The sequence below is a fragment of the Gossypium hirsutum genome, chromosome A11 (assembly GCF_007990345.1).
Source record: "Gossypium hirsutum isolate 1008001.06 chromosome A11, Gossypium_hirsutum_v2.1, whole genome shotgun sequence".
Taxonomy (NCBI): Eukaryota; Viridiplantae; Streptophyta; class Magnoliopsida; order Malvales; family Malvaceae; genus Gossypium; species Gossypium hirsutum.
The window spans coordinates 60,855,095-60,868,332 of NC_053434.1; the positions used below are offsets into that span (position 1 = coordinate 60,855,095).

The window sequence follows — 13,238 nt, forward strand, 5'->3', positions numbered from 1 at the left end:
GATTGTATAATAACATTTTTACGTGAAATAAAGTAAGGACTGATGCCTACAAAACTTAAGTTTTTAAGATTCTCTTTAGTTTTTTATTATAGTTTTGCGCAAACCTAAGATCCCCGTCTCACACTGAATGATCTGGTTCGCCACGCGCGCTTTGTGTTATTACAGTCAATAGCGCGTCGGTGTGGTAAAACGACGTCGTTATGAGCACGAATAATCTTTGGGACAATATAATTTTTATTATTGTTTCTGTGCACAAAATCCAAAGATTTGGGATTCAAACCTTATTAAATTAATAAGTACATTTTGCAAGCAAAGGAACTGCATCACATTCTCCATTAAATATACAACAAGGTTTGAGCTTTCATGCAGCATAATCCAATGCCTGGAAACTCTGTCTTCATTGGGAGATCCCACGTCCCATAACTCTGAACTCGACCTAGGGAAACGGTGAGATTCATCTCAAGTTGCTCTCGGGATTATTCATCATCTGTGCCATCAGGGCTTTCACCTGTATTTTGATGATGGTGTGTGTTATGCTGACAGTCACCAGAGGTGAAGAAAATGAACTGCATTTGCCTGCTGTTTATTGTTCAACTGCTACCTCTTCGTCCTCTTTTCGAGGGGGCCTCCATTTTCGATCGATGTAACTGTTTCCCACTACTTTTTCAGACTTCAGCCGGTCATCTTGCACCTTGAGCTTTTCATCTATAATTTCCAATAGTTCTTGCAAGCCCACCCCGGTTAGTGCAGACACTTTGACATGAGGAACATGCTGAGGTTGAGATTCGGAATCTTTTTCCACCTTACACTCATTGGAGGTCTTAGCTTGCTGCTGTTCATTCAGGGTATTCCAGTAGTCATCCGCAGTGTCGTCCTCTGACAACAGCCAGCCATCAGAGTAATCGTCTTGCTTGTCATCCATGGTCTGTTGAAGCTCTCCAAGTGAAGGCTTCAATGCATCACTACCATCAACTGATTTCCCATCTAATAGCTCAAATGCCACATCACAATCTTCTCCTGGAGAATCTTTAGTCTCACCATCTTCTGCAGCTGAGAAATCGCTCATCTCAACATCTTCACCAGCACCCATTTCTTCTTCATAATCAATCTTAGTAGATTGTAAAGTTAGAAGACATCATTTTTATTGTTGTTTTTGGAGAGGAAAGAGTGGTAAAATACCTTGTTCCAGACTTCAATCATGTTCTGAAGCTTCTCCTCTGACACTCCAATTTGCTGAAGAACTTGCAACACCGTGGACCGATGTTCATCACGGTTAGGTGCAGTGCAATCTATTACATGCTGCAGAGTTATTAGAAAAATCTATAAGCAGGCAGGACAGAAATCTTGATTCTCTGACTCAGGAGATAATGTTTCACATAAATTACACGTCCAAAGAAAGATTCTTCAATTATTCTGAAAAAAGTACAATTTAAACATGTTTCAAGGATCACTCATCAGAGTTTGCTGATCATATTTATTATTTACAGTGGCCAGTTGATCATATGAAGAAAAATTCATTTAGAACCAGACTACTCAAAAGAAAAGAAATAACAATAAACCCTTGATTGCATAATGACCTCTTAAAGAGGATATATCTGGGTGATAGAAGATTTGGCAAATGCAACACCACTAAAGAGGGTAAAAAAGCTGCTAGGGAAAATCCGGTGTAAGGAAGAAAAGATTAAAGGTAGATATCAATTCTTTCAAGCTTCAATTCTTTCATAATAGAATCTACTTGAAAGTCATTTCTCAAAAATTCATTGCTTTGCAACAAAAGAATATGTAACTTCAGAATTGTAAGGAGGATAAAATTAAGTTACTAAGAAATATTCTCTTTCTTTTTTTCTTTTTAATTTATCTGGATTTTAGAACTGTATACAGCCAAGATAAGGTTCAATGGCGTTAATCAGCTTTGATTGATTAAAGATGATCAAAAGGTCAGCATCTTTAAAAGAATCTGCTTTTATAAATAGACAAAGAAGAAAAGAAAGTCGAAACTACAATTTACAATAGACAATTTTTTTTTTAAAAAAAAAGGGAAAGTTTATCCGTTCATACCACAAGGAGGTTAGCCTCCAGCACCTCTTCCAAGGTTGAATGAAATGCTTCCACCAACTATAAGAGCAATATCCATTAGTGAATGAAGACCGAAAATAGCAAAAAGGGGGAAAATATAATCAATGACACATATACTCAATGATTTTCAGTTACCTGTACTGGCAGATCAGATATGAATCCCACAGTATCACTAAGAAGCACTTTCCTCCTGAATTATTATGTGCATAATTAGATCAATTGCATAAGATTGTAATCTCGTCAATAATTAAAAAGCATGTTTATATTTGATTGCCAAAATTTGTGAGAGAGGAAATTAGATTACATATGGACCATCTCACCCAGAAGGAAGAACAACACTTTTTAATCTAGCATCCAATGTTGCAAACAATCTGCACAAAGCCATTTCCTCCAATTAGGCAAAAGCATCCATCCTTTTACTTATAACAAAGAATTTAACTTCGAGGAAAAATTGTTTTAAAGAATAAATATACCTTGCATCACTATACAGATTACTATCTGAGAGTGCACTAATTAATGTAGACTTCCCCTGTTAATTGAGAAAAAGGGTAAATGTTGAGCATGAGAAAATAGAGGGAAAAAACACAAGATATCTCTAACTTGTTAGTCTGGTTGAAACAAAATGCAGTTTTGGTCAGAATTTGGCCACCTACAGCATTTGTGTATCCTACAACAGCAACAGTAGCTAAACCTCGGCCATCAAGTCCACCTCGTTTCTTACGAGCTGCACGTTGCACAGCTCGGGTACGGCGAACCTCTTCAATCTGGGATAACAAATGATTCCGCCGCTCCAAGATTCTGAGAAGTTCCAGTCAGCGAACATATAAACACACACTAAGTTAATAAGGATTATGATAACATAGCACAGTAAAAAGTAGCTAGTTATAAAAGAGCAACATACAGAGACTGAAAACAGGCATGCCACAATCCAAATAGCCAGATCCAAATTGAGATGAGAGGACAAAGGATGAATAAAATAGTCAATATGGATAGCTAGAAACCTCTAATAAAAGAGCACACACTTCATAGTTATCACCATCTTAGAAAGGAAGGGATATAATCAACAAGGCAATGCTAAAGCAGAATATCCTAAGCTGCCATTAAATAAAGAAGTGTAGACATTCTTGAATGTATTCAGTTATTATGGAGGGGATGGGGCATCTCCAGATAATAATAGAACAGACATTGCCCATTAAAAAAGAAATTTCAAAAATCAAGAACAACTATAGCATGCATATAAAAATTCGCATGGAATCCAGGTCATCATGACATTTATGAGTACATAAGCATCTGAGACAGCTTCACACACACACACACACATATATATTTAGCATAAAGAACAAACCTTCGGCGTTGAAGCTGCAGTTCAGTTTCTCCAGCACCACTGATGAAACCACGACCCCCACTTCCTCTCCTGCAACCAATACATAGGCATAATCAAAACTATTTCTAAGAATAGACAATTATTAGTGACAAGCATTTATGTACATGACAAATGAATACGTTGAGGGGAGAGAGAGAAATCAAAACTGTTTGAACTTTGAACTATGGAAACATTTCAATCTTCAAAAGAGAATATTGGAAAAAAGAAAAAAACATTTACCCATTACCCCACCCTATAAAGTTAATTTCAACTTAGTCTCAGGTCATAGTGTTTTTCCTATTTGGTTAAAAGAAAAAAAAGGAAGGATTTATAATCTAAGGCAGCTAGAATAATGGTCCAAATCATCTTGGGAATCTTCAAGCTTTATAATCTAGTCCTATTTTGTTCTACAGGGAACTCGGGCCTCACCCTCGTGCACTAACAACTTCAACTTCTCCACTAGCCCCAAACGTATTGCGGCCGTCCAGCCTGCGTACACGGACAAGTCTACTCTTCTTGTACATAAGAGCTGCTAACTCAGCCTGCATAATAGCAAGTGAAACAAGTCTTAGTGAAAACAGTGGAATACAAAATGCGATGCCATGCCAAGTAAAGCCAGGAATTGCACCTGTAACTTGGCTTCCTTAGTGTGTGCATGAGCATTGAATATTTCTATTATAAGGCCAACACGATCTAAGACAGGTTTTCCCAAAATTCGCTGCCAAAGAAAATAGCAAATATATTAGCAAAACACATTACAGTACAGCTTGAGTTTCCATTGCCACCAAAAGAATGAGAGAAATTAGACAGCCAGTACTTACCTCTAAATTACGTTGCTGTACTCCAGACAGGATGATATTGACAAAAACAGCATCAACTCCATCCTAGTAAAACCATATGGTGATAGATAAGGTTTCCACGGTTGCATTAAAATCATAAGGTCGTTACGAAGAACATAAGAAGAAGCTGTCTTGCCTTGGATTCCAGAGCATTCAAATGGCATTTGATGTTTTCTACAGTTCCAGGTCCAAAATACGTGTCTAGAAATAAAAAATAAAAATAAAAACCAAGAACAAAACGTTAAAGAAAGAAGTGACTAGAAACATGATTAAACAAGAGAGTCGAGATACCAGCGCGGATTTTGGCAGATTTAAGAGAAGGGTTTTGGACAACAACATGAGGAGGCAACTCCTTATCGAAGAAATCAGAATGAAAGTAGCCATCACGTTGTTCCTCAAGGGAGTTAGCTAAACAAAGAGCCTCGTTGAGCTTGGCCTGCAAGAAAGTAGCGGGACGAAGACGAGGCTGGACAACGAAAAGGCGAGGTGGGTCAGATGGGTACCTGCTGAAAACTGAACCGGCGGCGCTTTGATTGTCTTCGGAGCCTTTGTTGAAAGTTGAGTATGATGATGAAAGAATGGAAAATGGAGAAGAAGGAGCAAGTTGAGATCGGGACCTGAGGGAGGACCGTGACCAAGTGAGAATTCTTAGCATTTCTCTGAAAATTTTGCAGTTTCTAATGAAATAGAAAATGGCCCTGGAGTGGGACTGTGGGAGGAACGTTCTTCTTTCGCTTCTCTAGTACTTGATCGAGGGGAGGGGTTGACGGTCGGTCATGTTTTAGCCCTTCAGCTTATAAAATTAAAACCCTCGGAGCCCATCTCCTACTTTTACTACGACTACATCCCTGTCCAACTCATTCACCATTTTGAGGATCCAAAATTTGCTTTTTCGGCCTTGTATTTTAGCAAGTAGCCCCATTTACTCAATATCATTTTTAAAAAACCTTTCTCTATTCAAATTAAAATTTTCATATTCATTGTTAAGTAAAATTTATCCTGTAAATTTAATTTAGGTAATGTGATCTTAAATATAACATTCTTTTTTTTTTTCAGAACGTAGTTTTATATAGCTTATTGCATGTTTATGAATGACGGCTTTCTTCCAGCTTCCATTGTGTTTTGTCCAAGTGATATTTCTTCACTCAGTGTTTTGATTGTTGAAATCTATTTACTCAACAATGATGAATCTTTTCTTTTATTATTTCTCACAGTGTAATACAACAAATATAAAGTACATTGGTTTTTGCCACAACTTTTTTCAAAAATGAATGAACAGTTCGCACAGTTGGACAATGTCCTAGGATGCACTCATCATTTATCAGTCATTCCTCTAAACCTTGGGTGCTAAAAGATGACGCTACCATGATGGGGTAGATCAATCAACGGGCGGAGTTCGATATACTGCTGGAACAGTGGCAAGAAAGAACATTTGTCTCACTCCTCCTGCTTTGATTATGGGGAAAATAATACCTGATGCACTCTGCATGAATGAGGGAAAAAAATCATCGCAAGGTGGCGAAATCCAGTTCAACATACACAGCTTTTATACTTTTAGCTTTGATTTTAACTTGAGCTAACAAATATTAATGGAAACCTTTGTACCATGGTATCTATTGAAAATTTGTGAGGAATGTCAAACAAATTGTACAGGTAGAATATCTATTTCATACAAGTAGAGAGCGGTCCCAAGGAAAACAAGAGGAAAGAGCAAAGGCTAAAAGAGGCATTAACTGTATAAAGAATGGAACAATACATACCGAAATTAACCTAGCTCCAATTAGCATGCGTCCAAGTGAAGGAAATGGTAAGAGTAGGCGACCAATTCCATAACTTCCAACAGCAAAGAAATGAAGTACTAGACTCAATGGGCAAGGGTTTAGACCAGAGAGTAAAGCCACTGGTCCTGTTGAGATATCACCCCCAAGGCTTAAATAGTCGAAACAGGCTTCTTGCAATTCTGACCCTGCTTAATCAAGGGAAGCAGAAAACACCTTGTAAAGAGCACCGGCCAGCGTATTTATTGTAGAAGCCACGGGCTGCAGTACACAACCAAACAGAAAATTTTGAAAATAAGTAATAACATCTCTGATTCATTGTATATCTCCAAACTTGCAAAAATATTAAACCTTGGGGAGGCCTACTTATATTTTTGGGAGGGCCATAATATATCTACAAAGAGCTAAATTGCAAAAATTTTAAACTTGGGGGGTATGGCCCCCCTGGGCCTCTACTAGGCTTCGCCATTGGGCATAATGTCAGTGGTCAAACCTAGAATTGAAGAATTTTTTTCCTTTTATGTCAAGAACATTGCTAGACCATTCAGATTTTTGAAGATGATGCCAAAACCTAGTGCTGTTGGAACGAAACGAAACGAAATACACAATCCTAGCTAGTTGGTTAGAATCAAAGCATGTGAAGCCAACTATAGACATGGGGCACAAAGCAAATCAAATGGTGAAAGAGCTATTGTTACTACAATAGGATCGTAGAGTAAGGAGCCAACTAACCTTGCGTAACGTGTAAAATGATTCGAAATACTTAGCCAGGGAATCTGCATCATGAAGGTCATGCAGAGGCCTAAGAAGATCCCGAAGTACAGCGATATCAGACAATGCGACAGTCATTCCTCCCCCAGTTAAAGGATGACGCATGTTGAAAGCATTACCCATTAGAAGTGCTCCAGGAATCTGATGAGGATCAGCTGGCATGCTTCTATTTGGCATGGTTCTAATATTACCTTTGTCAACAGCAGCAATGAAAGCTTCACAAAGCTCAGGTGGAACCTGAAACAGACACTCTATTCGATTAAACCAAGGTAACATGTGCAGAAAGGCAAGGGATGCTTTAACACCAATAAAGGATTAAAGTTAAATGTTGTGGTGAAACTATAAAGAAATAGGTACTAATCCAAAATCATGAATCAATCAACAATTAGCTGATTACCTGGGGTGCCACCGGCACTTTCTTCCCTGGAACATAAACCAAGCAGTGAACCTCTGTGCTACTGATCGGATAAAACAAGATAGGTGAAGGATCTGCTAGGATAACATGTTCGTGATTTGGAAATGAGAGTTTACAGTTCTCTAGGACCAAACCCATAAAACAAGAGGGCATATCTACCTGTTGAAAAGTTAAAAATACTAAATTTACTTTCCTGCTGGAACATCATAAGAAACTGAGCACATGCAAATTAAATGATTTCATTTAGTATTCAAGCAGACAATGCAACTCTAAGAAATTATAGCCTGAAAGACGGGCAAAACCAAAAGGGGGCAGGCAGGGGCGCTGTCCCCCTTGGATAAAGTGGGTTTATTACAATTTTAGACCCTCATATTGTTTTGTAATATAATTTAACCCTTTTAGCATGAAATTTTTAAGTTTAGCCCTCCAACAATTTATGTTCTTATCCTGGCCCCCAATGAAAATTTCCTGGCTTCACCACCACTGAAAGATAACTGTCTTATCGACATGATTTTCTATATCATTGCTAGATAAGATGACAAAGTATTCACATAACAATTAGAAAATGGTAACTTCACCTTTGGGTTGCAAAGAGAGAAACGTAGGTTTGAAAAGCAACCATTACATACAATCGTAAGAGGAGCATAAGCTCTTAATTCTTGACCATCCTTTGTTTTGTATTGCACCCCTCCTAATTGTTCCCTTTTCTTGGAGCAGAGATGTTACAGTTCCTTCTTCTAACCGCACACTGATAATTTTACATAAGATGGTGAAAGAAGATCAATTGCAAGCTCGTAATTCATTAACCTAAAACTGTAAAATGAAATATTACGCATGAAAAAGAACTGCAAAATCAACAATGCTGCAATTAGTTGGTCATTAATATGTATGTAGCACGATTCCGGGAAGCAAAAAAGATTACTTGGGAAGAGTGGCAGCTTTTTCTCTCATCCTCCATATGAAACGCCCATTATGGAAGCTCCTCCCAGCAACATCTGCATGAAATTTCTCCTGGGTATATGACAACTTAGTATTTCTCCCATCCTTGAAGACAGCATATCCAAGCACTCTTTGTGCATCAATTTCCTCCACACAATCTGTAACCAGAAGAGAACCAAGAGATATCATTTTTTTCTCTTCGAGTGAATCAAATAGGGAGAACAAATCCAACAAAAACCGAAGTTTGTTCACAATTTAACAGATGCATAACAATTTCAATGCATACCTTCAAGGCCCAATTCAGCTAATTTAAGGTATCCTCCAGGCTGCAGGATTTCCCCAACAATCCTGTCGGGTTCTGTCAAGTCTCTTTCTATCACACGAACCCGCCTTCCATCCTGAAATAAGCAGTAAGATTGTAAGTAAATCAGCACTAAATAACTAAAAAACAATCCTTGCAAATGAACATCAGTTTAAACCCTTCTATTATTCTAATGGTTGAGAAATCATCTGCAATCTTCCCCAAACAAAGCAAATACATGGAAAAGTAAAATTGCAAGGAAGTTCAAGTTGGTCTTAACTTCTTGCCCTTAAAGGCAACCTATCCAGGTTATTCTAATTCTAGAATCTCTTCAATTGCAGTAGAATCTTACATAGAAAAGAAGACAACAATCAAAATGAAATCCAAATTGTTTCTGAGAATTCAAAGTTCAAATCAACAGTCAACAATCTGATTATTTACAAGTTAAATTCTAAACAATAGTCAATTACTCATTTGATCAAAAGATATAAATTTCCAGTAAATTCCAATAAAATTCTAAACAGAAATTATTAGTCAATCGAAATGTACAGTAGATAGATATCTTTTTCACTACGTAAGCAAAGGCAAACTTCTTATTAACTCCAAGAACACCAATTTCGTGAAGAGTATCCATGAGCTGCTTACGTTCAGGCAATAATCAACTAAATTTCAAGCCAAAACAAAGAAAACCCAGATTTTCAGTAACAATGAAATCTCGGTTAATCAAAAGAAACAGGAAAATGAGTAATCACTAAATTTCAATAATTACTCCAACATTCGACAAAATCAATCTATAAAAAAAGAACACAATAACTTATAGCGCATAAGAAAAAATAATAAAATGACCATGACAAGAGTATGAGCAAGAGCAGCACCAGCAACGCCGGCACCGACAATGATGATATTGTTATTCCAATAGAGTCGGAAGCGTGTAAATTATTGTATTAAAAAATCACACAAAGTTCAATTCCCAGGAAGAGAGGTAGATCACAAGGATCTCTTAAATACCAAGTCTTTTCTTAGTCAGAATATCCCTTCTATAGTAATTTAATAGCACAATTAAATACTACTATTATCCCTCAAATATTGAAAGAAAAATAGGACAAGAAAGAACACAAGAGTTTTAACGAGGTTCGGTAAATTATACCTACGTCCTCGGGCACTAACACCAGATGATAACTTTACTATCTCTAAAATATTACAAACAAATAGAATTCCTTAAGAATTCTCAAATGGGAGAAGAGAGAAAACTAAGAGAGAAAAATTGGTTGGATGGTTGAAATGACAATGATTAGGCCTATTTATAGTTGAGGTTCAGAGACCAACTTACAAATGGCCTAAAAAATTAGGGACCAAAATTGCAATTATCCCATTCAACTTTAAACAACTTGCCTATCACTTTTTCTTTCAGTGCCAATTGCACCTCCCATTTTTGACTTTTCAACACCCCTTTAATTGACTTTTCAACAATCTCCACCTTGAAGATTTGATTAGGATAATCACATCTTCACACACTTCCTTCAACTCCCCATATTCGATAAAGCTATCTTTTGTAGTGCCTCCAAATGCGCTCTCGAGCGCCATACACCTGAAGGTGCTCAAATTCTCAGGATGTTAATCAAGTTCAAACAATGATTAAACTTGATTGTTGTTACCACCTTGGTCATCATATCTGCAGGATTATCTGCTGTCGAAATCTTCTGAAGTAGAATTTTTCCTTTTTCAAAGACTTTCCGCACAAAGTGATATCTTACGTCGATATGCTTGGTTCTTGAATGATAGACTTGATTTTTCGCTAAATGAATAGCGCTCTAACTGTCACAATATAGACTAATGTGACTTTGAACAACTCCCAAGTCTTTCAACAATCCATTAAGCCAAATAGCCTTCTTAACAGCTTCTGTAACTGCCATATATTCTGCCTCTGTAGTAGACACTGCTACTGTAGACTGTAAGGTAGACTTCCAACTCACTGGGGCTTTCGCAAGAGTAAACAGATACCCCGTAGTTGAACGACGTTTATCTAAATCACCAGCAAAGTCGGAATCAACATATCCAACTACAAACTGACCAAGTGCTTCATCCTGCTCAAAAATTAAACCAACATCTAGGATTTTTCGAAGATACCGTAGAATCCATTTCACAGCTTGCCAATGTCCTTTTCCAGGATCATGCATATACCTGCTCACAACTCCAACAGCTTGTGAAATGTCAGGCCGCGTACACACCATCGCATACATCAAACTCCCAACTGCATTAGCATATGGGACTTTTGTCATATATTCTCTTTCTTCTTCAGTTTTCGGAGATAATTGAGCACTAAGTTTCAAATGAGAAGCAAGTGAGGTACTTACATGTTTTGTGTTTTCATTTACACCAAAATATTGTAATACCTTTTTCAGATATTGCTTCTGATTCAAACAAAGCTTGCCTCTCTGTCTATCTCTACTTATCTCCATGCCGAGAATCTTCTTGGCCTCACCTAGATCTTTCATCTCGAACTCTTGATTCAACTGAGCCTTCAGCTTATCTATCTCTTTTTGGCTCTTCGAAGCGATTAACATATCATCAACATACAAGAGTAGATAAATGAAAGATCCGTCATGCAGCTTCTGCAAATACACACAATTGTCATATTTGCTTCTTGTGTATTTCTGTCTTCTCATAAAGCTATCAAATCGCTTGTACCACTGCCTCGGGGATTGCTTCAATCCATATAACGATTTGTTCAGCTTACAAACCCAATTTCTACCACCAGCATATGTGTATCCTTCGGGCTGAGTCATATAGATCTCCTCTTCTAACTCACCATGCAAGAAAGCCGTCTTAACATCAAGTTGAGCTAGCTCCAAATTCAACTGTGCTACCAAGGCCAACAAAATTCTGATGGAGGAATGCTTCACAATAGGGGAAAATACATCATTGTAGTCAACCCTCCTTCTGAGCGTAGCCTTTAGCTACCAGTCTTGCCTTATAGCGAATATCTTTCTTGCCAAGAGATCTATCTTTCTTTGCGAATACCTACTTGCATCTGATTGCCCTTTTACCTTTCGGTAATTGCGCCAACTCCCAAGTATTGTTCTTCCAGAGATACTGTATTTCTTCATCCATGGCGCCTTTCCATTTGTCACTTTCTAAGCTTTGCATTGCTTCTTGATAAGTGACAGGAATATCATCATCAACAACGGGAAGGGCATAGGCTACCATATCAGTAAATCGAGCAGGTTTACGAATTTCTCTCTGTGGCCTTGCAACTGCAACTGGTTCTGGTGTACTTAATGGTTCTTAGCTCAGAACCTCTTCAACCTCTAATTCCTCCATTATGGCTGGAGAATTAGACTTATTAACTGGGCAAATCCCCATCTGCTCAAACTCCACCTGTTTTGGAGTACACTCCACCTGCTGTGGAGTATCGCTTGTCTGAATATTTTCATCTGTTACCTTTTTCAATGTGGCAAATTTATCAAAGGTAACATCTCTGCTACAGATCATTTTCTTTGTGTCTAAGCACCAAAGACGAAATCCCTTCACTCTAGAAGTGATTCCCATAAATAGAGCTTTCTTTGCCCTCGGATCTAACTTTGACTCCTTCACATGATAATATGCAGTGGATCCAAACACATATAAGGAATCATAATCTGTAGCCGGTTTTCCAGACCATACCTCCATAGGAATTTTTCTTTCTAATGCAGATGATGGCAAATGATTAACAAGATGCCCAGCGTATGTCACAGCTTCAGCCTAAAATTGCTTGCCCAACCCAGCATTGGACAACATACATCGAACTTTCTTCAGCAATGTTCGATTCATACACTCTACCACTCCATTCTGTTATGGTGTATCCCTAACTGTAAAGTGTCGAACAATACCATACTCTTGGCACACATCGAAGAACGGATCACTTTTATATTCCCCTCCATTGTCTATCCTAAGCCGCTTGATTTTCTTGCTAGTTTGGTTTTCGATCATAGTTTTCCATTTAAGAAAAACTCCAAGCACTTCATCCTTAGTTCTCATGGTATACACCCAAACTCTTCTGGAAAAGTCATCAACAAAAGTAACAAAGTAGTGTTTTCCTCCCAACGAAGGTGTTTTGGAAGGCCCCCACATATCTGAGTGAATATATTCCAAAATACTTTTGTATTATGGATAGCAGTGCCGAATTTTACTCTCTTTTTCTTTCTCAAAACACAATGCTCACAAAATTTTAATTTGCAAGCCTTTGCACCTTTCAACAATCCTTGCTTTGCCAGAATTTGCAAGGATTTTTCGCTGGCATGTCCCAACTTCATATGCCACAACTGCATTGAGTCCAATTCTTTGTTACCGAAAGCTACAGCGACTGTTCCAATAACTGTACTACCTTGGTAGTAATACAAGTTATTTTTTCTGATGCTCTTCAATATTACAAGTACGCCAGATATCACTTTTAAAACCCCATCTCTCATAGTAACAACTGAACCATTGGATTCCAAGGCTCCCAATGAGATGAGATTTTTCTTCAAACTGGGCACGTACCGAACATCAGTCAGAACTCTGGTTGATCCATCTTGATTCTTTAATTGGATTGAACCTATCCCAACAGTTTTACAGGCATTATCATTGCCCATATAAACAACTCCTCCATTTAGTTCTACTAAATCAGAGAACCACTCCCGATTAGGGGACATATGATAGGTACAACCCAAATCTAATATCCACTCATCTGAATGGAACGACAATGATGATGCAACCAGTGATAGTTCAGAGTCACTGG

General features: G+C 37.9%; 1 protein-coding gene and 1 pseudogene across 1 annotated transcript; both read right to left on the minus strand.

Annotated features, from left to right (window-relative positions):
• Positions 1-216: 216 nt before the first annotated feature.
• Positions 217-5,109, minus strand: LOC107899183 (GTP-binding protein At3g49725, chloroplastic). Its single transcript, XM_016824817.2, has 13 exons — positions 4,570-5,109; positions 4,415-4,479; positions 4,261-4,323; positions 4,068-4,157; positions 3,869-3,981; positions 3,422-3,490; positions 2,730-2,874; positions 2,550-2,605; positions 2,397-2,447; positions 2,212-2,266; positions 2,059-2,115; positions 1,180-1,299; positions 217-1,108 (listed from the first exon to the last, which is right to left on the minus strand). The coding sequence occupies exons 1-13, from the start codon at positions 4,931-4,933 to the stop codon at positions 584-586; spliced, it is 1,773 nt and encodes a 590-aa protein (XP_016680306.1). The 5' UTR covers positions 4,934-5,109; the 3' UTR covers positions 217-583.
• Positions 5,110-5,448: 339 nt separating this feature from the next.
• On the minus strand, positions 5,449-9,148 carry LOC107899173 (squalene monooxygenase SE2-like; annotated as a pseudogene).
• Positions 9,149-13,238: the final 4,090 nt, after the last annotated feature.

Coding starts and splice junctions, on each gene's coding strand:
- LOC107899183 (XM_016824817.2), bottom strand. CDS start 4,933: ATGCTAAGAATTCTCACTTGGTCACGGTCCTCCCTCAGGTCCCGATCT. Junction 2,606..2,729: donor TTGTAGGATACACAAATGCT/GTAGGTGGCCAA, acceptor CTCAATTAACAG/GGGAAGTCTACATTAATTAG. Junction 1,300..2,058: donor TGGAGGCTAACCTCCTTGTG/GTATGAACGGAT, acceptor ATAACTCTGCAG/CATGTAATAGATTGCACTGC.